The 26,092-nt window shown below is 41.0% G+C and overlaps 1 protein-coding gene across 1 annotated transcript in view; it reads left to right on the plus strand.

The window, feature by feature from the left end:
• Positions 1 to 773: 773 nt before the first annotated feature.
• The window catches only part of pkhd1l1.1 (PKHD1 like 1, tandem duplicate 1), a 185,547-nt gene continuing 160,228 nt past the window's right edge, over positions 774 to 26,092 (plus strand). The window contains exons 1-17 of the mRNA XM_069915690.1: positions 774 to 872; positions 1,809 to 1,905; positions 3,004 to 3,090; positions 3,175 to 3,319; positions 6,295 to 6,373; positions 12,577 to 12,676; positions 13,884 to 13,977; positions 14,540 to 14,593; positions 17,158 to 17,228; positions 17,416 to 17,519; positions 18,596 to 18,757; positions 19,365 to 19,482; positions 19,871 to 20,227; positions 20,350 to 20,523; positions 21,000 to 21,130; positions 21,569 to 21,652; positions 25,489 to 25,559. Of these exons, the coding sequence (XP_069771791.1) occupies positions 774 to 872; positions 1,809 to 1,905; positions 3,004 to 3,090; positions 3,175 to 3,319; positions 6,295 to 6,373; positions 12,577 to 12,676; positions 13,884 to 13,977; positions 14,540 to 14,593; positions 17,158 to 17,228; positions 17,416 to 17,519; positions 18,596 to 18,757; positions 19,365 to 19,482; positions 19,871 to 20,227; positions 20,350 to 20,523; positions 21,000 to 21,130; positions 21,569 to 21,652; positions 25,489 to 25,559 (2,027 nt within the window). The remainder of the gene's footprint in view (positions 873 to 1,808; positions 1,906 to 3,003; positions 3,091 to 3,174; positions 3,320 to 6,294; positions 6,374 to 12,576; positions 12,677 to 13,883; positions 13,978 to 14,539; positions 14,594 to 17,157; positions 17,229 to 17,415; positions 17,520 to 18,595; positions 18,758 to 19,364; positions 19,483 to 19,870; positions 20,228 to 20,349; positions 20,524 to 20,999; positions 21,131 to 21,568; positions 21,653 to 25,488; positions 25,560 to 26,092) is intronic.

Here is a 26,092-nt window from a genome sequence, read left to right on the forward strand (position 1 = left end):
GCAGTAACCAGTAGAGTAAGGATAATCAATCTGAGTTGCATCCCCATTAATTTGTTCCATTCATCAATAATAAAATTAATACAATACCCACAGTAACTGTAGCATTAGCTGCAGAGAAACCATTTGATTGATTGGAATGGGATTTTTTTTTATTTGAGACACTTAATGCTTTTGGGATTCCAAACACTTTTATAAACTGGATAAAGGCATTGTATGATCAACCAAAAGCAAAAGTGATTATGAATAAACAAATCTCACAACCCTTTTTGCTTGAAAGGACTTCTAGACAAGGTTGTCCATTATCATCCTTTTTGTTTGCATTAGCAATTGAACCATTGGCGGAAGTAATTAGAACTGATAATGAAATTAAAGAATTTGAAGTAGGTAATAAAGAACATAAAATTAGTTTATTTGCTGATGATGATATATATTTAACAAGACCAGAAATAACTTTAAATAAGTTGAATGAGAGATTAAAAGAGTATGGGTTAGTATCGGGTTATAAAGTGTACAATGGAGGAAAACCTATCCAAGTCTGATAATAGCACAATGATCAGTGAGATATTCAGTACTCTAGATACATTGCATGAACGAAGATAGTATGAATTAGTGAAACTTGCAGGTAGATTTCAGTGCTCCCATTTTGGGTCCAAGTAAGGTCACCACTTGCCCATGGTGTGAAAAGGCCTAGTGCTGCATTCAATTCAATTCACAGCTGTGATCAAAGGTAAAGTGTATCCATTGCCAGCAGGTAAACTACATTTCAAATCATCATGAATTCAAATCTGGCGCTCTCTAAGGAGTTTGTAGATTCTCCCTGTGTATGCATGGGTTTCCTCCAGGTGCTCTGGTTTCCACCTGCCCTTCAAAACGTATGGAATTTATAGGTTAATTGGTGTATTTTGGGAGCATGAGGTTGTGGGCTTGAAGCGCCTGTTACTGTGCTATATGTCTTAAATGTTAAAAAAATTAAATCTCTCACCTGGTTGGTTAATTTGGTGTAATTGGGTGGCAAGGGGTTTCATGGGCCAGAAGAGCCTTCCAACGTGCTAGATCGTTAAAATTTAAAAAATATTTAAAATTGACACACTGCAATTGATTATTTAATTTTGTCTCTGGATATAATAATTGGGGCAAGGGAGGGGGATGAGAGGGGAGGAAAATGTAGTGCGTTTTTATTATTATGCATTGTTGACATTTTAAGTTTGAAAAATTAGAAATAAAATATTTCTTTTTAAATTGACATCCTTTGGTGCCACTTTTTGTTTAATCTCTTCTTCCATCACCACTCCCTGTCACATTGCACCTTCATTCCTTTTGTTAATCTCTCCAGCTGTCCAGATATTTCAGTTTGTTCTGCACTCTCTTCCCATGAGTCAATTTTGTTTGAGATGTTTTATACAATTAGTTCATAACTACAACCTGATGCTGCTTAATGTTAATCATAATATGGATATACCCTGCTTTACGAAACTAGTGTTTCTATGAAAACTTTCATAAGTCGAAATGACGTAAAAAGAAGACCCATTCACTACTATTGGAAGCTATTTTCGTAAAAGCGTAAACCCATTCAAACCCTTTCGTAAAAGTGAACATGGTTTTCTTCATAAAAGCGAATTTTCATAATTCAAGTATTCATAAAGTGGGGTATACCTTGGACTTCAATATACGACACTGGTTAAAAACCTGCATACCACAGGAAGAGGACATTTTACCACTGTTCCTCTGCCATCTCTCTATCTAGAGATAGGTGGAATCTCCAATCCTTTACTTTTGTCTGATGTGGTTAGTGTGTTCTCTGCTTGCAGCATTCAGAAGCTGAAGAAATTGGGGCCAGGATGAGTGGCTGGTCCGTGCCATGGAGTATGCTACTCTCTCTCAGTCTCTGGTCATTGCAGTTGTCAGGTAACTAAAGATTGCACAAAATCATACCAGCATCTGCAAAGCAAATGTTTGTTAAAATTGCATTTATTATAAAGATGCACTTTTATCAGGGCAATACTAAACTTCTTACAGAACGATATACAGTAAAATCCCCATTATCCAGCACCAACAGGGATTGCAGATGCCAGAAATGCTAATTTTCCATTTGACTGAGACACGCTCTTACAATGCCTTACTAATACACCTGCATTAAGAATACACCGTTTAAAAGAGTAATGGCTATACAAAATGTAATTTGAAAAAAAAGCAGTAACATGGTCTTTAATTAAGCAAAGTTCACTTTAATCAAGTAATTCCCGTAACATACAAAATTATGCTGCCGTCATAATTAACCCTTCTCCCGTCCTCCCCAGGTTTACAGATAAAGCCTTACAAATATACCTGATACAAAATAAAGATATAGACTCTTAGTAGGCATTGATAGGGAGACACTTTGGGAGTCGCCCCAGCAGCGAGTGGCATCGGCCAGCTCTTTCTCCTGGGTACCGCCATTTTTATTCAAACACAATTTTATTGTAACTCTATTCAAACAGCTGCTATGGGCAGGGGATGACTTGGGGTGCTCCACTGGCTGAACGTTTGCTCCCAAGGGGTTGTGTGTGGCTTCAGAGAACATTTGATTTTACAATTTTAAACTTTTATTTAAAACTTCATTTATTCTTATTTTCTTTTGATCATTTATTTATTTCTTTATTTGCCAATTGTTTGAGTTTCCGGTTGGTTGCATGCCAGATAATGGATTTTACTCTATTAGCCTGTTATTGTAATATTACCATCTCCCTCCTCAACCTCAAGACACAGGAGCAGAATTAGACCATTCAGCCCATCGAATCTGCTCCATGTCTTCCCACATCACTTTACCTTACAACATTGTCTCCTTATCACTGTTTATTCCCTTCATTCACTGTTGTCTTCTCTCTCTTTCCCTTCACCATCATTGTCCCCAGTCAATAGCTTATTCTACCCATCTCTGTTTCTTTTCTTGGTCTATCAAATTACTACTTCACTGTTATTTTTCCTCTCCCCTTGTGTGTATTTATATGTTTATTTATTTTGCAGTTTCCCAGACAATTCCAAAGGTTTTTGATATCTATCCTCGCGTTGGGAGCAGGAATGGAGCAACGAGACTGACAATCAAAGGAAAGGGTAAGGAGGTGTCCCTCCTTTGCAGTGAGATAATTGATGAACCTGCCTCCTGCTGCAACAAATGCACTTTGGTTCTTTTGACAGGATTCTCAGGAGAGAGCCAGTTTGACTATGGAGCAGAAAATGAGAAGCTGGGCAACAGTGTACAGCTGGTGTCAGAAACCAGGTCCATTCCCTGTGATGTGGAGAAGGATTCCAGCCACGAAACACAGATTGTTTGTTACACCAGGTAGTTCATTCATTCTCAATGATGTGACTCGCTCTGCAAATATGAGACAAACAGTTGCTGAACAATAGTGTAGTGGTGAACTTACATTGTAGTGGGCAGCACAGGTTGCATTGCAGATAGGATAACACTATTACAGCAACAGTGAACCGGGTTGCAATCTGGCTTTGTCTGTAAGGAGTTTGCATGTTCTCCCCATGTCTGAGTATGTCCCCTCCAGGTGCTTTGGTTTCCTCCCACTCTATTAGCATATGGGAATGAATGGTTAATTGGTTGCAATTGGGCAGCACAAGTTTTGTGGGCCAGAGGATGTTCTACAGTGCTGTATTGTTAAAAGAAATTAACCAAAACTCAACACCAGGTCTTGTGGCCAAACCAACACCAGGTCTTGTGGACAACCTTAAGCAGTCTTTAACATGGAAGAGTGGAAAGACAATCTGTCTAGAAATCAGCCTGACATAAACTCAACAGTCATTTTGAGCACAACAGATCTGCTGAGATGAAATGATAATGAGATGAGATTTAAGTTTATTGTCATGTACATAAATACAGTGAACAGATGCATCTAAATTCATACTTGCAGCAGCCACACTCAGGCTCTTGAACCTCTCCTTGTTACATTAATCAAGAGGTGTTCTGATACCACAAAAGGGATGTATTATTGTAGTCATTTTTTTTGCATGAGGACAACTGTGAAAATTTATTATCTAATTTTTGTATTATCTCTTTTTAATTCAATTAAATATACTTTTGTAGTTGCCTTTTAGTTTTTTTTTTACAAAGTTTACCTGTTCAGCTAAAGCAAGTTAAACTTTTGGTTCATATGTCCATTGTACAAAATCATTATTATTACTCAGGTACATAAGATACACCAACTACAGTAGCATAATTTAAATTACTGCAATATTCCACAACAGAAAAAGCTTGCAGTGGGATCTAGAACAGGTGGTAAAATGGCAGATGGAATTTAATGCAGACAAGTGTGAGATGTTGCACTTTAGAAGACAAACCAAAAAAGGATGTACACTGTAAATGGTAGGGCACTTAGGAGTGCGGTAGAACAGAGCGAATTGGGAATACAGATACATAGTTCCCTGAAAGTAGCATCACAGGTGGATAGGTTTGTAAAGAGAGCTTTTGGCATATTGGCCTTCATAAAGCAAATGATTGTGTACAGGATATTATGTTAAAGTTGTATAAGACATTGGTGAGGCCACATTTGGAGTATTATGTATAGTTTTTGTCACCTAACTTCAGGAAAGATAACAATAAGATGGAAAGAGTGCAGAGAAGATTTACTAGGATATTGCCCAGACTTCAGGTACTGAGTTACAGGTAAAGGATAAACAGGTTAGGACTTTATTCCCTAGAGCATAAAAGTTTGATGGGAGATTTGATAGAAGTATTTAAAATTATGAGGGGGATAGACAGAGTAACTGTAGATAGGCTTTTTCCACTGAGTGTAGGTAAGGTACAAACTAGTGGATGTGGGTTAAGGGTGAAAGGGGAAATGTTTCTGGGGAACGTCTTCACACAGAGAATGGTGGGAGTGTGGATTGAGCATCCAGCTGAGGTGGTAAATGCAGGCTCAATTTTAACATTTAAGAAGAATCTGGATAGATATAGGGATTGGAGAGGTAATGATGGACAATGGGCAGGGTCCAGCTCAGTGGGAGTAGGAAAAAAATGGTTTGGCGCAGACTAGAGGGGATGAGGTGTCCTGTTTCTGTGCTGTAAGGCTCTATGGTTCTATAATAAATATAAAAGCATAGATAATAAATATTCAGTTGCAGTTAGTGCAAGTTTAAAAAAAAAGTGTAATTTCAACAGTGAAGGCATATGTTTTGGTTGTCCTGGAGTAGTTTATAGTTAGAGTTAGGGTAGTATGGGGAGGTTCAAGATCCTAAATGGATAAATACTGATCTTGAACCGAGATCTGCTGAACTTCAGAGAGTTTATCCTGTTTGGGCAGATGAAGACATGATCTTGGCTAGTTGGATCTGAAGCTTTGTGAACTCTGATCTGAGTCCTTTGACCTTGCAAATTTTACACCCAGCTGAAATCCTTCCTCTCTAGGTATTGGAGGTAATAACCCATCCTGCATTTAATGCTATGCTAAATCTTTTCCAAACACCCCTTTCTCACACATGTTGCTTTATTTATTTTGTCCCCATTGGCAATTTGATATTTCCTAATATATTTTTATCCAATCCAGCAGAAACTCCCTTCTAGTTAAATTCCATAAGGAAGAGTATTTGGCCCCCTCACTATCCCCAGTTCCCCTTTACACTTTTGTAGAATCCACTAATGTGGAAGGAGCTCTAAATCATCAGTCAACTGCCATTTCTAAACTTCGGATAGCTGAGGTCCTTCCTGGGCATTTTGTCCTGAGTGGATTTCCTCTGGCACGTGATATGTAGACTTGGAACCAAACTCATTAAAACCACGGAGAAGGTTCTGGAAACCCTGGGTGGGCCAGATCACACCTTTTGAGTCAAAGAACTGTTAATGTCTCCAGTTGAAAACTGAAGCTAGTGACCGACAAAGTTGTTAAGAAACGGGGATAAGGGAAGGCCAGAGAGACCTCTGCCCTGAGTATTTCCAGGTGGCACAATGACACAACTAGTAGAACTACCTGACAGTGTCAGCAATCTCCAGTGCTGTCTATGTGGAATATGCAGGTTCTCCCTGCTGATTTCCTCCAGGTGCTCTGGTTTTGTCCTACAACCGCAACGCCACATAGACTTCTAGATTTATTGTCCACTGGATTACTTCTGGCATGTAGGTGTGCTGTAGAGTCAGGAGGGCCTGAATGGGAATGTGGGGAGAATATAGTGGGTGTCAATGAAGACTCAATAATAGTAGGGCCTGTTTCTGTGCTCTTTGACTCGATCACAATTGCTTTGTTTCAGATTAATTTTGGTGATCCATAAAAAAGCTATTGCTTTGACTTCAGTCAATGTTGTTCCTTGTTTCAGGCCTCTGCCAATAGACCGGTATCTCGTTGTCGTGAGTGTGGATGGGGTTCCTACTTACAACAAGTGGATGACCTATTATGTGAGTTTAACATTTCTTAGTGCTTATCGTAAGTCACCAAAGATCATGGGAAATGCGAATCAAAAAACTTGCACTCTGATTCAAATAAGCTAAAATGAATTGTACTTTGAATCTCTTGCTTCTGAAAGATATTTTCCCCTCTTAGCAAAATTAAACCCACACCAGTCAGATACTGGTCCTGTTCATGGAACGAGTAAGGAACTATTCTTTGCCACAATTTTGAAAGGGCACTCATTTAGCTGTCTTAGGAACCATCTTATTCCCAGTGCATCACAAGAAGACCAGGGCTGGAGGAGTCACGTGATGGAGTAGTGGCCGGACGGTGAACTCCAGCCCTCTCCAGAAAAGTCGAAAAAAATAAAGGAAAACACAAAGGCACAAAAATAAAAATTAAAGGAAAGTGAGTATAAAGGTGGAAAGAAGATGGCGACGAAAAAAGAAAAATCGAAACCAACGGTAAGAAGAGAGGAAGAGAAGACAACGGAGGAAGAAGAAGGAGAAGGCCTTACCTGTTCGAAGAGGCCCGCGGTGGAGAGAGAAACCCGCTCCCTCAGGTCGGTAGAAAGTGGACTACAAAAATGGCTCGCTGAGCCGAGTAAAAGTGCGCAACCACGCATGCAAAAAAACACACCGACGGGAGGGGCAACCAGCTGGGGAGTCGATCTCCACAGCCAGCAATGACAGCTGCAGAACACCTGCAGCAAGAGGAGAACACAGAAGACAACGAAAACAAGAAAGAAGAGAAGAAAAGGACAACAAAGAAACAACAGATGGCCAACCCAGAGGAAGAAGAAGAGGAAGAGGAAGAGTACAGTGAAATAGAAGAAAAGAAAGGCAAGACAAGGGATATACTTTCTCTTATTAAAGAATACATGGAGTCATTTAAAGAATGGCAAGCACAAGAATTTAGTGATTTAAGAAGAAGAATAAACAGTACAGAAGAGAAAGTGAATAAAATAGATATGACCTTATCAGAAATGGGAAAAAGAATGGACAAGGTGGAAGAACGAGAAGCAGAGTAGAAATGGAGGTAGAGGACTTAAAAAAGAAATTAGAAGAATCTAATAAAGAAGTTAAAGAGACACAAGAGCTGTTAGCTCAGAAAATAGATATAATGGAAAACTATAACAGAAGAAACAACATAAAGATAGTGGGCATCAAGGAAGATGAAGAAGGCAAGAATATGAGAGAGTTTATAAAAGATTGGATCCCCAGGATCTTAGGATGTCCAGAACTACAGCAAGAAATGGAAATAGAAAGGGCACATAGAGCATTGGCCTTCAAACCACAACAAAAGCCAAGATCTATTTTAGTAAAATTCCTAAGATATACTACAAGAGAAAAGGTACTGGAGAAAACAATAGAGAAAGTAAGAAAGGACAACAAGCCACTGGAGTACAAAGGGCGAAAAATCTTTATTTATCCAGATATAAGTTTTGAACTCCTGAAGAAGAGAAAGGAGTTCAATACAGCAAAGGCGATTTTATGAAAGAAAGGGTATAAATTTATACTAAAGCATCCAGCGGTATTGAAAATATTTATTCCAGGACAGCAAAACAGACTATTCTCGGATCCAGAGGAAGCACGAAAATTTGCAGAACAATTACAAAATAGACTGAGAAATGAAGACGTGTAACGAGTGTACGAAAGACCGCGAACTAAAAATACACAAAAGTTTTGAACTCCTGAAGAAGAAGAAGAAGGAGTTCAATACAGCGAAAGCGATCTTATGGAAAAAGACTATTCTCGGATCCAGAGGAAGCAAGGAAATTTGCAGAACAACTACAAAACAAGCAGAGAGATGAAGACATGTAATAAGAGTAAAAATGACCACGATCTATATGTATGTGGGTAAAAAGGTATATGTGTGTATAGATATATAGTGTGCATACATGAATGTATCCGTATTTAGAGGAAAATATATAGAGTATAGACAAGAATTAATAAGGGAAGGAAATGGAATAGAGCGAATAAGGAGGGAATTAAAAGAGTGACCTTTGTTACATATGAAAATTGAAATCTTTTCTGGGGGGGGCGGGGTGGGGAGGAGTTACGGTCACTGTAAAATCAGCTGATGCTTGCGAGTGAATTCGCAAATCCAAATGGAGAGGGGAGATGTGGTTGTCCGACAAGGGATAAAGGACAACCCAGGAGGTTGTCCCAGGAGAGTGGCGCTAAAGAAGTTTTAAATAGGATAATAAGGAAAATGTTTGATGTTTTAGAAATGTTGTCTTATAAAGTGTTCAAAACAAGAAAGCAGAAATGGATAAGAAGGAAAGGTAATGATGGAGAAACGGAAAGGCAAGATAAACAAAGCATAAAATGGCTACGCTGAACTATATGACTTTAAATATTAATGGAATAAATAACCAAATTAAAAGGAAGAAACTGTTAAATTTACTGAAAAAAGAAAAAATTGATATAGCATTTGTGCAAGAAACACACTTAACTGAATTGGAGCACAAGAAATTAAAGAGAGATTGGGGAGGACACGTAACAGCAGCATCGTATAATTCAAAAGCAAGAGGAGTAGCTATATTAATTAGTAAAAATGTGCCATTTAAAATAGAAGAGGAAATAATAGATCCAGCAGGGAGATATGTAATGATAAAATGTCAGATATATTCGGAGTACTGGAATCTACTCAATATATATTCACCTAATGAAGAAGATCAAAGGTTTATGCAAGATATTTTTTTGAAGATAGCAGATATGCAAGGGAACATATTAATAGGAGGGGATTTCAACCTGAATTTGGATTCAAATATGGACAAAACTGGGATAAAAATTAACAGAAAGAACAAAGTAACCAAATTTATAATTAAATCGATGCAAGAAATGCAACTTTTGGATATATGGAGGAAACAACACCCAAAGGAAAAGGAATATTCATATTACTCGGCTAGACATAAAACATACTCAAGAATAGACCTATTTTTATTCTACAAAACATTTAAAGACTTATTAATTCCGCCCCTCCTGGATGTAATCAACCAGATTGATGAAACACAAAGCTTACCAGATTCATGTAAAACAGCAATAATTACAGTAATACTAAAACAAGGGAAAGATCCACTCTCACCAGCGTCATATAGACCAATATCTTTACTAAACACAGATTATAAGATAATAGCTAAACTATTAGCAAACAGATTAGCAGAGCAGGTACCGAAAATGGTAAATTTAGACCAAACTGGATTTATCAAAAAAAGACGCACAACAGACAATATTTGTAAATTTATTAACTTAATTCATGCAGTAGAAGGAAATAAAGCACCTGCAGTAGCAGTTGCTTTAGACGCAGAGAAGGCCTTCGACAGAGTAGAATGGAATTATTTGTTCAAAGTATTGCAAAAATTCAGTTTACCGGAGAAGTATATTAATTGGATTAAAGCATTATATAAGGGACCGTTAGCGAAAGTGACAATAAATGGACATGTATCAAAGCAATTTAACTTAAGCAGGTCAACGCGGCAGGGATGCCCACTATCACCTTTATTTTTTGCGTTAGCTATAGAACCACTAGCAGAATTGATAAGAATAGATAATAATATAAAAGGAATAAAAATAAAAGACAAGGAATATAAAATCAGTCTATTTGCGGATGATGTTATAGTGTACTTAACAGAACCAAAACTATCAATAAAAGAATTATATAAGAAATTGAAGGAATATGGAGAAGTGTCGGGTTACAAGATAAACGTAAATAAAAGTGAAGCAATGCCTATGAATAATGCGGATTTCTCAAAATTTAAGAAAGAATCACCATTCAGATGGCAAATGCAAGCAATACGATACCTAGGTATACAAATAAATAAAAACCTCGGCCATCTATATAAACTCAATTATTATCCACTAATGAAAAAATTACAGGACGATTTAGAGCATTGGAAAGATTTACCACTAACACTAATAGGAAGGATAAACTGTATTAAAATGAACATTTTTTCAAGGATATTATACTTATTTCAGGCATTGCCAATACAAGTGACAGAAAAATTCTTCAAAGAGTTAAAGAAAATAATAAGGAAATTTTTATGGAGAGGGGGGAAACCGAGGATAGCACTAGATAAATTAACAGAATGGTATAAACAAGGAGGCTTACAATTACCAAACTTTAAAAATTATTATAGAGCCGCACAATTAAGAAACCTATCAGATTTTTATCAAACAAGGGAAAAACCAGACTGGACGAGATTAGAATTAGATAAAATAGGGGAAAAGATACCTGAACACATATTACATAAATGGGATGAAAAATTGGTACAACATAGAACTTCTCCAGTATTACATCATCTCCTCAATATTTGGAAGAAGATTCATGTAGAAAGAAATAAAACAAATTATCAATTACCAAAACTAATATTGACGCAAAATAAGTTACTCCCTTTTACAATAGATAACCTTTCCTTTAGAGAATGGGGAAAAAAAGGGATTAAAAGAATAGAAAATTGTTTTTCAGGAAGTAGATTCTTATCCTTTGAACAAATGAGAGATAAGTACAATATAACTGGAGATACAGTGCTGGCATATTACCAATTGAGATCCTACTTGAAGGATAAATTAGGAAGCAGTTTGAGTTTGCCAGAGGGAAGTAACCTTGAATATGTGATTACAGATACAATGTTAATGAAAAGATTTATAACAAATATGTATATTAAACTGCAAGAAAAGGAGAATGAGGAAACAAATGGTAAAACTAAACAAAAATGGGAACAAGATTTAAATTTAAAGATAAAAAAGCAAACATGGGAGAAATTATGTTCTGGAACGATGAGAAATACAATAAATACGAGGCTACGTATGATACAATATAACTGGTTACACAGACTATACATTACACCTCAAAAGTTAAATAAATGGGACCCAATAGTATCTGATAGATGTTTTCGATGTTAAAAAGAAATGGGAACAAGAATTCATGCAATCTGGACATGTGAGAAAGTAGAAAAATTTTGGGAAGATCTCAATCAGATATTAAATAAAATAACAGAAAACAATATACCAAAGAATCCAGAGATCTTTCTCCTAAGTAACATAAAAAACAAAGAATTTGGAATTGATTTGGAGGATGCACAAAAAAGATTTGTTAAGATAGCTCTAGCCGTAGCAAAAAAATGTATTATGTCAACCTGGAAATTGGAAGATAATCTGAAAATACAACAATGGTATATAGAAATGAATAAATGTATTCCATTAGAAAAAATTTCATATAGTTTAAGAAATAATATTGAAATATTCGAACAAATATGGGAGCCTTACATTAAATACAATAGCGAAAACCTACCGGGGACAATCATTACCTAAGTTGATGGAAGGAGAAGGAAAGAAAAGAATGGACTCAGTAGAATTTCTGGTGTATTTTTGTTGAATGACAACATTGTCTGACTGGTTTAATGTAACCTAGATTGTATACCTAAAATGGATGGGTGGGGGGGGGGGGGTGGGGGGGGTGGCTTGGGAGGAGGGAGGTGGGGGGGAGAAAAAGTCACTGTATATCTGTGAAAAAGAAAAAGTGTGTATCATGGCTAATGTGATTTATGGTGTGAAAAATAAAAAATTTTAAAAAAGAAAAAAAAAAGAATAGACCTATTTTTGTTATCAGCTTGTATGCAAGATAGAGTAAGGAAAACAGAATATAAAGCTAGAATACTATCGGACCATTCACCCTTAATATTGACAGTAAAGTTAGAGGACATCCCTCCAAAAATGTATAGATGGAGATTAAACCCCATGTTACTTAAAAGACAGGATTTTAGAGCATTTATTGAAAGACAAATTAAAATGTATTTTGAAATAAATACGGAATCAGTGAAAGATAAGTTTATACTATGGGATGCAATGAAAGCATTCATTAGAGGGCAAATAATAAGTTATGTAACCAAGATGAAAAAGGACTATAATCAGGAAACAGAGCAGTTGGAAAGGGAAATAGTAAAAATAGAAAAAGAATTAGCAATTAAGGAAAATACAACTAAAAGAGAATTGGCAGATAAAAAAATAAAATATGAAGAAGACCAGGGCTCAGAAATCAAAGCATTTGATTTAATATGACACCATGTTTTGTCAAGACAGTATGGGCAGAAGGCCTATTCAGTGCTGTCCTGCTGTATGTTGCATGCTCTGAAAGAAATACCAACATATCCAACTGAAAGCCAGCACTGTAATTTCACCAAAACTAATAATAACTTCCTCTTTCACAGGCAAGAAACTACAATACCCCAACCATTGAGGAGATTTCACCAAAGTCAGGATTTCCAGGTCTGAGCTACACCCTTTTCTTGAACCGTTCCCAGCCAGACAGTAAAACCATATCACAACAACATGTGTCCACGCTCCCTTAATCAGCAGCAAATCTTGACCTAGGATGGAATAATCAGTAGTCTGTCCTTGCACATGGACACTGGTGATCTCATTGGCTCTTATGGTTCAGGTTCAGCCAACCATCTCTTGTGCTTTTGATTCAGTATGGCCTAACTGAGATGGGAATAACAAGCTGCACAACTCTCATAGGTAACATAGGCAAAACCTGGCAGCAACTGCAGGTAAAAGTGGAAAAGCAAAAGTCACTAATCGAATATAGGAACAGGGGTTTGCCATTCAACCCATCAAGCCTTCTCTGCCATTTCATTAGATCATGGCTGATCATGCCATGGACTCAGCTCCACCTAACTGCTTTTTAACCAAAACCCTCATTCCCTTACTTTGCAAAAATATATCTAACTGCATTTTAAATGAGTCACTTTCTACTCTTTGGGGAAAAAGGGTTTCTCCTGATCTCCATCCTAAACCAACCCCTCAAATCTTGAGGCCATGTCTTCCTCATTTGTTCATGCCACCACCAAGCTCCTGTAGTTTGGGGTTGTTTACTTCTCATGGCCGTTTTATCAAGAACATTGTGTTTTATTCAGAGTTTCCTGATTCAGCAGATCACAACTAGCCCATTCTAAATTTGAACTTTACAGCACAGTAGAATGTCCTTCTAGCCCATTGTTTTTAGACATACAATATGGTAACAGGCCCTTCCGACCCATGATCCCATGCCTCCCAATTACATCCAATTAACCTACAAACCAGTATGTTTTGAAAGGTGGGAGGACATGTAATACCCAGAGGAAACCCACACAGACAAGAGGAGAATGTACAAACTCCTTACAGACCGAGCTAGTGCTGGTGCTGTAATAACATCATGCTAACTGCTACAGTAACCGTGTCACCCTCATACATAACCCTTAGTCTGGAACCATTGGTATCCACTTGAGAGGCAGGAAGGGACCTCCATTTAATATTTTGCCAGGACAGTACCCTGCCTGACAAAGATTGTCCTCTCCCTGTGCTCCACTGGAGTATTGGCTGGGATTGTGTGGTGAGTTTCAGGGATCAGGACTTGAACCAACATCTCTAAAAGTAGTTCCTGTGTTATGATGTTCTAACAAACTGCAACTTGAGTGTCAAAGTTCTCCATCCTTCCACCTTCCTCCACCACTTCTCATTTTCTTCTGGTTCCTAGGCCAACTGATTACTATTCGAGGGAAAATTGTAACTGATTTCTACAGCAGTAATGAACCAGAGGATTCTAATCACAGAAACACGAGGATTTTGAGGTAAACATGTATGAGTGAGTGGTGCAGCCTAGTGACCCACAATATGTTTTGGTCGAGCCTTGATGTTCCTCTGGTGTCTGTTCGATGAAAGCAGACTTGGAGTTTGGTTCAGTAAAGATGTAACTTGACATTAAGTTTGATGAGTCACAATTTGATGTTTCTTGGTTTAATCCCAGAGCAGATGATTATGTATAATCATGGATTGTGATGAAGGGAAAGAATTCTATGTTGTGCTGCTTCCTGGGAGTTTAATCTAATCAAGGAGAGAGGGGAAGGAAAGTTGAGACAAAGCTCTTTCAGTACATCCATGATCACTGAACTAGATCTTTTTTCAAGTAGATACTTATATTTTCTTGACCATGTCCTTCCTTGGCTCATGGTAAAGAGCATGATTAAATTTCTTGTTTAGAAATTGTAGCAACGACTTTATATTTTTGTGTTTTGTCAAAAAACTTTGAAACTAGAATGAATAACTTTGAATGTACAAGTTCAAAAATCCAGCAGGATTTTCAAATGCCATTGACCATGAATGAGTAATCATGTGACTTCTTTCTGATCCCAGAGTCTACGCTGGAGGAATGCTCTGTGACCTTCTTCATCCAGACTCAGATACATTGTGAGTTTGTGACAGCTGGGCTGTGGGCAGGGAAGTTCCACTAGCCAGCCTTAGTTCAGTCTGACCCACTACACCATTGCTCAAAGTGGCTGAATGATTTTGTTCACAAATGTTACCTAACTCATTCTGAACTATCCTGCAATCCTAGGTTAATTGTAGATTCATCCCAGCTGTAAAATTGGTCCTTTGTGGTCTTGCACAATCTGATTTGTGTGCATTTCGTGGTTAGAATGTTCACTAAATTCACTGGATCTTTAGGGAGGTGGGAATATTTTCTAGATTCACTGGATCTTTAGGATGATTGGAATGTTCACTAGATTTACTGGACTTCCATGATGTATTGTATGGAAGGGTCCGTGGGGTGCAGCAGAAAGCAAGCTCCAAGACTTGAATCACAATCACCAATGATCTTTATTAAGATAACTAGTGCAAATGGCTCTCCCATTCAAGCACTCACACACTCGTTCTGACTCGCACCCAACCGTGGGACTTACCGGGGATAAAATGGGCTCAGTGCAGTGGCAGGCAAAAGGGAAGGATCCCCTGAGAGTTAGACCCCGAGGGAAAATGTGCCCTTGCATCAGGGCTACCCATGGGGATTTCACAGCCTCCCACCTCAGAAGGACTGTGGCTCTACTCTGGTATCTCTGTGCACTGGAATTCCCTGGCTAGCCTTTGGGAGCACAGTGCCCCGTTACCTGCAGTCGTCGCAGATGGCATCCACTGTAGTGACCACGATCCAGGCAGGGAGCAGGAGCATTACCGTGTGGAGGAAAAAGAAAGAAAGAGCCCACTCAGACAAATAAGTCCCACACTGCTGAGCAGTGACCAGTTACTGGGGCCACTCAATGACAGTGCGTGCTCAGGCTTGTGGCTAGGCATGCACTGATTGCCTGGTTGCTGGACAGCGGGGTGTGGCTTTCGATAAAAGGAGATCAATGATTGGCCATATAGTACATATTGGAATATTCGCTAGATTTACTAGATCTCTATGGTGGTTGGAATATTCGCTAGATTCACTAGATCTCTATGGTGGTTGGAATATTCACTAGATTTACTAGATCTCTATGGTGGTTGGAATATTCACTGGATCTCTATGGTGGTTGGAATATTCACTAGATTCACTGGATCTCTATGGTGGTTGGAATATTCACTAGATCTCTGGTGGTTGGAATTTTCATTAGATTCACTGGATCTCTATGGTGGTTAGAATATTCACTAGATTCACTGGATCTCTATGGTGGTTGGAATATTCACTAGGTTTACTAGATCTCTATGATGGTTGGAATATTCACTAGATTCACTGGATCTTTAGTGGGGTTGGAATATTCACTTCTTTTACTTGGTCTTTCGGGTGCTTTCTTCCAAGGTCAGCAGCCAGCTTCATCCCTTTGCCACTAAAAGGTCCAGGTCATGTTAATTGGAGGTCTGATGACACTCTGTCCTACCTGAGCACTTAACTCAGTGTTCCTGCTTTCTTCCTACTCTCTCTTGGTGATACCTGATCAGTCAATGGGGTTGAGATGGACTTGGGCAGTGGGGCACGCTAAGAGTTTTATACCCACAGAGAATATGATATCAGCTCAATCTTGAATCCAATCGCAACTTTGTACTTCAACCCTGAGATCCATTTTGCTCAAGTAACTCACTGTACAAGTTCCCAGTAAAGTGGAACTTTGTCAGGAACCTGTCTTCTTTCTGATCCAATAGTAGATTGTGAGAATGATATTGGCCCAGAAGAAATGTTTCCCCATATGAATTCAATCTTTCTATAAACTGATGGCAACATTCTTATTCTTGTTGAATTCATTAAACTACTTTATACTTTCAGATATGGTTTGAAACTTAACAACAAGAACAGTGAAAATGGTATTATGATTTGCAAAATGACTGGAACCTACGTTGGTGAGATTTATTAGTGTTTCATTAATGATCTAAATGATGTTGTCAAAACAGAACAGGCTTACCTTTTCAACCTATAAATATTTATTTCAGGTCATCATAATATAAGCTTCATTTTGGATAATAGCTATGGAAGGTAAGACGTGTCCAACAACTAATTTAAATTTGCTCAATAGAAATTGTAGAGCCCTAGATATTCATAAAGCTGTGTGTGTACATGCCAGGTACTGGTTCCTGTGCAATTATCCAGCAGTAATTACATGGCACCAGTTGCTATTTGCTTTTTGCATACTTTAGGTATGTCACAGCTGTGGTCCGAGTGTATTGTTTTATTTTGAATGATGATCTTAATTTCTGAACAAATTTTGAATGATATTTAATTTTTAGAGCCGACATGCTCTACTTAGGCTCAGTTTTTCTTGGTCTAATATGTCATGTTTTTCTCTAAAACATGCTCATGGCTCTCTGCATAATATATTTGCACCTTGTATATCAACATTACATTTACAAGGTAAAATTTCAATCATTTTATTGCAAAATCTACTGCTTTTTGTGCTACTGTTTTTGATATAAATCAAAATGAATTTAATATTCATAGCATAACCAATCAGCATGATAATTCCTATGATTTAATTACAAATTCCTTGTTTCTCCTTTTTCAGGTCATTACCTGACGTGAAAGTTTATTTTGTTTCCTCTCTCAATAAACTCAGCATGTTCCAAACCTATGCAGGTAAGGACACAATCATTCACTTGGGTTATCAAGCTGAGGAGCAACTGTCTCCTGTATCAGCACAATGATTCTGAATGGACCTCCACTTCATTATCTAACAACAGCTTCACAGAAGTGATATTGAGCAAACTGGCACCAAGCTGCAATAGGAAGTGAACAAGAAAATATGCAGACGTTAAAATTGTAGTTTACGCAAAAATGCTGGTGAAACTCAGCAAGTCATGCAGCTTTCTATATGTGGAAAAGATAAAGATACATAGCCATTGTTTCAGGCCTGAGCTGTTCATCAAGGTATGAGCAAAAAGCAAGCAGGTGCCTGCATAAAATAGTGGGGGCAGGAGAAGGAGCACAGGCAAGTGGATATGCATGGGAGGGCACAAGAGAAAAGCACTAAGAAGTGATGGGAGAGGGGATAGCTCTCTAAATGGAGAAGGAAGCGGGTGAATAGCTGGAGAAAAGGAGACAAAGGAATGGGGAAGAGGTGGAGAGAGGGAAGTGGTCAGCAAACCAAAGATAGCAATATTTATGCCATCCGATTGGAGACTGCTCAGGCAGAATATTAGTATTGCTCCTTCTTCACTTTAGGGGTGACCTGGGTTTGGCAATTCATGAGGCCGTGGACGGACATGTTGGTATGGGTGTAGGGTATGGAGACCTTCACTCTATTTGCAGCAGTGGCAGGAATCTCCCAGAAACCAACCGTTTCGATTCCATGCTACATAAAGAACGCTCGTAACAGTTCAAACAACAATTTATGCTGTACATGCAAGCCATTAGATTCTATAGCAAAGCTGATGCATGGAAGATTGTACTGCTACTTACCATGGCAGGGTCTCAAGCACTAGAGGTTTTCAATATATTTGCTTTTGCCAAGGCAGATGACCAGGACAAGTTCAACAAGGTTATCAAGATGTTTATGTCATGTTGTTAGAATAAACATCTCTAGGAAAGGGGATGTAATGGTAGAGCTAGTGCTAGTGATCAACCTGACCACTAGAGAGAGTCAGATATTAGTTTGTGACTGCTTAGGTGGGATTCAAGATGGATGCCTCCACACAGTTGTGAATGAGATCTGTAGCTAATAAATTTATAAGAACCCAAGTTTATTTTTGACAATGAAAGATGCAACTACATTGAAGTACAGCAGGCACTTTAATAATAAGATAAACATGTAGCATTACAGAAGGTGCAGGGTATGATGTTACTTGGGCAAGGTGCAGGGTATAGAGGTGCATTCAATTGACCAGTGCAAGGGCATCATCTTTAACCAATGGGAGGTCCATTCATGAGTGTGATAACAGCAGGAAAGAAACTGACCTTAACATGGAGGTTCATGTTTTCAAACTTGTGTATCTTCTGCCTGACAGAAGGTTGAGAGAGAAGGGAGTGTGACCAGGAATGGACAGGCCCTTTACTATGTCAGCAGTTTTTCTAAAGCAGCGGGAGGTCAGATCAGATTCAAATATGTTGTCAGAGTACATACTGCACATGACATCACATACAACCCTGAGATTCTCTTTTTCCTGCAAGTGAGGCCGAATTATCACTTATTGGCAATGTAAAAAAAAGACTCAAACAAATAAAGAAATGTAAACAAACTGACTGTGCAATACAGAGAAAAAAAATCAATAAAGTCCAAATGTAAGAGTCCTTAAATAAGTCCCCGATTGAATTTTTTGTTGAGGAGTCCAATAGCAGAGGGGTAGCAGCCATTCCTGCACCTGATGGGGCGAGTCTTGTGGCACCTATACCTCTTTCCTGATGTTAGCAGCGAGAACAGGGCATGTGCTGGGTGGTGTGGATCCTTGATGATTGCTGCTGCTCTCCAAGGGCATTGCTTTCCATATACCAGATCATGATGCAGCCAGTCAGCACACTTTCCACCACAAATATGTAGAAATTTGCCAGGTTCTCTGACTTCATGCCAAAACTCTTCAAACTCCTGATGGGGGTGAGATGTGGATGGAGTCAATGGCGGGGACAGAAGGGGACATGGGGGTTTGCATGATGGACTAAGCCTTGTTCGCAACCCTCTCCAGTTTCTAGCGGTGTTGGGCAGAGCAATTCCCTCACAGAGCTGTAGTGCATCTGGAATCCTCACATTCTCATCCTGGTAGGCCCATCTTGCTTATCCAGGGCAATCCCAGAGTGCAGAGACGAGTGCAGAGTACGGTGAGTAATGGGAATAATGTATGGAATGTGTCTGGGATAGAGTATGAGCCCACCCCCACTCCATCCCCCAGAGACACTTGCGGTTGGAAAAATGCTGGTCCCCTATTCACACAAATAAATACTGTAAACAAAAAAAATACTTTAAAAGAACTAAACAGCAAATAATTTTAAAGATGTAACCCGTCCAATATTTTCCCTTTATTATTTAGTGATTAACACAGAAGGTGGCATTTCATCCCATTGAGTCCATGCTTTCACCCAGCAGGGCCACTCCTCTCCATAGCTCCTGTAACTTATTCTCTCCCATCTGCTCATCAACTCCACCCCAATTCTCCTGCCATCCGTCCACACCAAGGGGACATTTACTGTATGTCAATTAACCTCCAGCTGGTTCTTGGGATGTGGGGTAAAACTGGAGTACCTGGAACAAACCCACACAGTCACAGGGAGAACCTGCAAACTCTAAATAGATAGCCTCCTAGGTCAGGATCAAAGCCAGAGCTGTGAGATTGCAGATACCTGCTGCACCACCGTGCTCAAAAAAAGTCACAGTGGAACTCAGCAGATCATGCAGCATTTGAAGCAGTTGACATTTCAGGTCCAAGCCCCTTGGACCTCTCTAATATTTCATCCTCTGCCGGGTCACACCATCTTCAACCTTCTGGTGTCCATAAAGGATCGCCTCCTTCCAGGTTCCAGTTCTTCAACACCTGCAGACTTCTTGTTTAACCTAAGCACTGCCATACTTGTCTCTATTCTCCAATCCCTACAATTCAATCAAACAAATGGACATGGGATCTACTGGACCAGCTGCAGGATCCAAGGCTGTGAGTGCTGGGAATCTCAGCAAACTCTCGCTCTGCCATTGAGATCCATGCATTGTCTGGTGGGAGGGCGCAGCTGGGAAATGGGAAATGATAAGAGTGGGAGCTGAATATGTTGCTGGAAGATAAGAGGGAGTTTGGGAAGAAGCTGAGGTATGGAAGGGAGCCAGGGGCAGAGGGTGGGAGAAACTCTGTGAGAGAAGGGAGGGCCAGTGATGGTGATGGGACACTAGATTTAGATTTATTGTCAGAGTACATACAAGACATCATGTACAACTCTGAGATTCTTTTTCCTACAGGCAAGGCAGAATTGCCACTTATTGGTAGTGCAAAAAAAATTGTACACTATGTGCACATTTAAACAACTGTGCAATACAGAGAGGAAAAAAATCAAACAATAAAGTGCAAAAGAAAGAGTCTTTAAAAGAGTCCTTGACTGAGTTTGTTGTTGAGGAGTCTGATGATGGAAGGGTAGGAGGTGAACCTGGTGGTAAGAGTCTTGTGGCGCCTATACCTCTTTCCTGATGTTAGCAGCAAGAACAGGCCATGTGCTGGGTGATGTGGATCCTTTATGATTGCTGCTCCTCTCCAATGGGAGCGTTCCCTGTAGATGTTCTCAATGGTGGAAAGGGTTTTGCCTACCTTTTGCAGGGATTTACGCTCAGAGTGTTCCCATATCAGACCACAATGCAGCTGGTCAGCACACTTTCCATTACACTTCTGTAGAAATTTGCCAGGTTTCTGGTGTTATACCAAACCTCTGTATTCTCTTGAGGAAGTAGAGTTGCTGAGACTCTAGAGGTTACCACACTCTTCTTGGGCCCCGGAACGATTGATGCCTGTTGGAAACAGGTGGGTACCCTGTCCTGCCAGTGTGAGATATTGAAGATATCTGTGCATTCATTGGTAAGTTGGTCAGCAGAGACTTTTAAAACTCAGCTGAGTATTCCATCCAGACTGGATGCTTTCCTTGGATTTAGTCTCCTGAAGGAAGCCCTCACGTCATCTCTTCACCAGAAAGGATCATTAGGGGACATGGGGGTGTGCAATGGTGTTTTTTTTCTTGTGATCAAATCAGGCATAGAAAGCATTAAGTTATCTGTGAGTGAGGCTTTGCCATCTCCTATGGCACAGGATTTTGTTTTATAACAAGTTACGTAATTTAGGCCATGCCACAGCTGTCAGGTGTCCCTCATGGATTCCACTTTCATTGGGAAACTCCTCTTCACCCAGGAGATGGCTTTCTGCAGGTCATACCTGTTCCTTCTGTAGTGATCTGGATCTCTGGACTTAAATGCTTGTGATTTGACTCTCAGCAGATTCCGGATTTCATTGCTCATCCAGGGCTTCTGCTTGGGGAAAACCTTAAATGATTTTGGGATACACTTGATCCACAGCTGTTTTGATAAAGTCCATAACGGCCCTGGTGTAATCATTGCTTTCCAACTGTTTCCTTAAACACCACCCAATCTGCTGAATCGAGGAAGTCCTGCAACTGTTCTTCAGCCTCCTGCAACCACTTTCTAGCTGTCCTGATCTCCGAGCCTCTCATTTTAGGAACTGTCTGAAGGCAGAAGGAGCACAGCTAGATGATTTGACTTGCCAAAATGCAGTCTCAGGAAAGAACTTCAGACCTTTCTTTTCTTAGTATTGCAGTGATAGAGTGTGCTAGGATCTCTGGTGCAGCAGGTTACAAGCTAGTGGTAGTTGGCTAGGGTTTTCTTGAGACAGACCATAGTCTCCGACTCTGACCACATCATGCAGCTCCACAAGTGCCTGTTTGTAATTGGCATCGGGAGGGATATAAACTCTGGTGAGAATCTCTGATGAGAATTTTCAGGATGGATAGACCTCCAAAATGGATTGCCCTGAAATTTCGGCTTATCACAATTTGCAGGTATGTATTTGAAAAGGTTGTTAGCTCGCTGTGTTTATTTCTTCCTTGCCATATTTCTTTGGCTTGGCTTCGCGGACAAAGATTTATGGAGGGGGTAAAAAGTCCACGTCAGCTGCAGGCTCGTTTGTGGCTGACCAGTCCGATGCGGGACAGGCAGACACGATTGCAGCGGTTGCAAGGGAAAATTGGTTGGTTGGGGTTGGGTGTTGGGTTTTTCCTCCTTTGCCTTTTGTCAGTGAGGTGGGCTCTGCGGTCTTCTTCAAAGGAGGCTGCTGCCCGCCAAACTGTGAGGCGCCAAGATGCACGGTTTGAGGCGTTATCAGCCCACTGGCGGTGGTCAATGTGGCAGGCACCAAGAGATTTCTTTAGGCAGTCCTTGTACCTTTTCTTTGGTGCACCTCTGTCACGGTGGCCAGTGGAGAGCTCGCCATATAATACGATCTTGGGAAGGCGATGGTCCTCCATTCTGGAGACGTGACCCATCCAGCGCAGCTGGATCTTCAGCAGCGTGGACTCGATGCTGTCGACCTCTGCCATCTCGAGTACCTCGACGTTAGGGGTGTGAGCGCTCCAATGGATGTTGAGGATGGAGCGGAGACAACGCTGGTGGAAGCGTTCTAGGAGCCGTAGGTGGTGCCGGTAGAGGACCCATGATTCGGAGCCGAACAGGAGTGTGGGTATGACAACGGCTCTGTATACGCTTATCTTTGTGAGGTTTTTCAGTTGGTTGTTTTTCCAGACTCTTTTGTGTAGTCTTCCAAAGGCGCTATTTGCCTTGGCGAGTCTGTTGTCTATCTCATTGTCGATCCTTGCATCTGATGAAATGGTGCAGCCGAGATAGGTAAACTGGTTGACCGTTTTGAGTTTTGTGTGCCCGATGGAGATGTGGGGGGGCTGGCTGATGGAGGACCTCAGTTTTCTTCAGGCTGACTTCCAGGCCAAACATTTTGGCAGTTTCCGCAAAGCAGGACGTCAAGCGCTGAAGAGCTGGCTCTGAATGGGCAACTAAAGCGGCATAATCTGCAAAGAGTAGTTCACGGACAAGTTTCTCTTGTGTCTTGGTGTGAGCTTGCAGGCGCCTCAGATTGAAGAGACTGCCATCCGTGCGGTACCGGATGTAAACAGCGTCTTCATTGTTGGGGTCTTTCATGGCTTGGTTCAGCATCATGCTGAAGAAGATTGAAAAGAGGGTTGGTGCGAGAACACAGCCTTGCTTCACGCCATTGTTAATGGAGAAGGGTTCAGAGAGCTCATTGCTGTATCTGACCCGACCTTGTTGGTTTTCGTGCAGTTGGATAATCATGTTGAGGAACTTTGGGGGACATCCGATGCGCTCTAGTATTTGCCAAAGCCCTTTCCTGCTCACGGTGTCGAAGGCTTTGGTGAGGTCAACAAAGGTGATGTAGAGTCCTTTGTTTTGTTCTCTTCACTTTTCTTGGAGCTGTCTGAGGGCAAAGACCATGTCAGTGGTTCCTCTGTTAGCGCGAAAGCCGCACTGTGATTCTGGGAGAATATTCTCAGCGACACTAGGTATTATTCTATTTAGTAGAATCCTAGCGAAGATTTTGCCTGCAATGGAGAGCAACGTGATTCCCCTGTAGTTTGAGCAGTCTGATTTCTCGCCTTTGTTTTTGTACAGGGTGATGATGGTGGCATCACGAAGATCCTGAGGCAGTTTACCTTGGTCCCAACAAAGCTTGAAAAACTCATGCAGTTTGGCATGCAGAGTTTTGCCGCCAGCCTTCCAGACTTCTGGGGGGATTCCATCCATACCTGCTGCTTTGCCACTTTTCAGTTGTTCGATTGCCTTATATGTCTCATCCAGGGTGGGAACCTCATCCAGCTCTAGCCTTAGGGGCTGTTGAGGGAGCTGGAGCAGGGCGGAATCTTGGACTGAGCGGTTGGTACTGAAAAGAGATTGGAAGTGTTCTGACCATCGGTTGAGGATGGAGATCTTGTCGCTGAGGAGGACTTTGCCATCTGAGCTGCGCAGCGGGCTTTGGACTTGGGGTGAGGGGCCGTACACAGCCTTTAGAGCCTCGTAGAAACCCCTGAAGTCGCCAATGTCCGCGCTGAGCTGTGTTCATTTGGCGAGGCTAGTCCACCACTCATTTTGGATCTCCCGGAGTTTGCGCTGAAGATGGCTGCATGCGCGACGGAAGGCTTGTTTCTTCTCTGGACAGGACGGCTTTGTAAGGTGAGCCTGGTGGGCAGCTCGCTTCTTTGCCAGCAGCTCCTGGATTTCCTGGCTGTTTTCGTCAAACCAGTCCTTGTTTTTCCTGGAGGAGAAGCCCAGTACCTCTTCAGTGGATTGCAGTATGGTAGTCTTCAACTGATCCCAGAGGGTTTCAGGGGACGGGTCCGTGAGGCGGGTTGCAACGTCGAGCTTTGCTTTGAGGTTTGCCTGGAAGTTTCCTCTCGCTTCGTCTGACTGCAGTTTTCCAACATTGAACCTCTTTCTGGGGGCTTTATTGTTCCTGGGCTTTGGCTTGAAGTGAAGGTTGAGCTTGCAGCGAACCAGCCGGTGGTCAGTGTGGCATTCCGCGCTAGGCATGACCCTGGTGTGGAGCACATCTTGTTTGTCACTTTCTCGCACCAGGATGTAGTCCAGGAGGTGCCAGTGTTTGGATCGGGGATGCATCCAGGTGGTCTTAAGGCTGTCCCTCTGCTGAAAAAGGGTGTTTGTAATGACAAGCCGCTGTTCTGCGCAGAGCTCCAACAGGAGGCGCCCATTGTCGTTGCACTTGCCAACGCCATGCTTGCCCAGGATTCCTGGCCAGGTTTCTGAGTCTTTGCCGACACGAGCGTTGAAGTCGCCCAGGATGACAACCTTGTCGGCTGTAGGGGTACGTTGGATGAGGTTGCGCAGGTCGGTGTAGAACTTGTTCTTTTCTGCTGGTTCCGCCTGGAGGGTTGGAGCATAGACACTGATGAGGGTGATGTGACGCTTGTTTTGAAGTGGGAGTCGCATGGACATGATTCGGTCCGAGAGGCCTGTCGGAAGGTTTTCGAGTTTGGAGGCAATGAAGCTCTTGACCATGAAGCCTACACCAGATAGGCGTCGTTCATCCGAAGGCTATTTATTAAATAGCTAAAAAGTACTTATTAGTTGAAGGTGCAGGGATTACCTTCTGATTTAGCATCAAGAGCCAGAAAAATACCAGGAGAAATATAACTTGCAGTAAAATTGTCATGTGGATAATTGGATTGAAGGATCTGGCATGGTAAATTACACCTCACTGTATAATTGGATCATGGATTTCCTCACCTCCAGACCACAATCAGAGAAGATTGGTAAGAACCTCTCCTCCACAATCTTCATCAGTACTGGAGCACCACCGGGCTGTGTTCTTAGCCCCTGCTCTAGTCACTTTACGCCTACGGCTGTGTAGCTCGGTACGACAATAACGCCATCTACAAATTTGTCGACGATATCACGTTAGAGGGTTGTATAAAGGAAGGGGACGAGTCAGCATAAAGGAGGGAGATTTAAAACTTGGCTGAATGGTTCACCAACAACAACCTTGCACTCAATGTCACCAAAACTATGGAGCTGATTGTTGTCTTCAGGAAAGGAAAGCCAGAGGTATATAATCCAGCGATCATTGAGGGATCAGAGGTGGAGAGAATGAGCAAATTTAGGTTCTTGGGAGTCACTATCTCAGAAGATCTTTCCTGGACCCAACACACCAATGGCATCATGAAGAAAGCACATCTGCCCCTCTACTTCCTCAGGAGTTTGTGGAGGTTTGGTATGACTCCAGAAACCGTGGCAAATTTTGACAGAGGTGTGTTGGAAAGTGTGCTGAATGGCTGCATCAAGGTCTAGTATGGAAATACCAATAGCACTGAGCGTAAAGCCCTCCAAAAGGTAGTGGACACAGCACAGGACATCACAGGCAAAACCCTTCCCACTGTTGAGTTCATCTACAGGGAACATTGCCATTGGAGGGCAACAGCAATCATCAAAG

The sequence above is a fragment of the Narcine bancroftii genome, chromosome 2 (assembly GCF_036971445.1).
Source record: "Narcine bancroftii isolate sNarBan1 chromosome 2, sNarBan1.hap1, whole genome shotgun sequence".
In the NCBI taxonomy this organism is placed as follows: Eukaryota; Metazoa; Chordata; class Chondrichthyes; order Torpediniformes; family Narcinidae; genus Narcine; species Narcine bancroftii.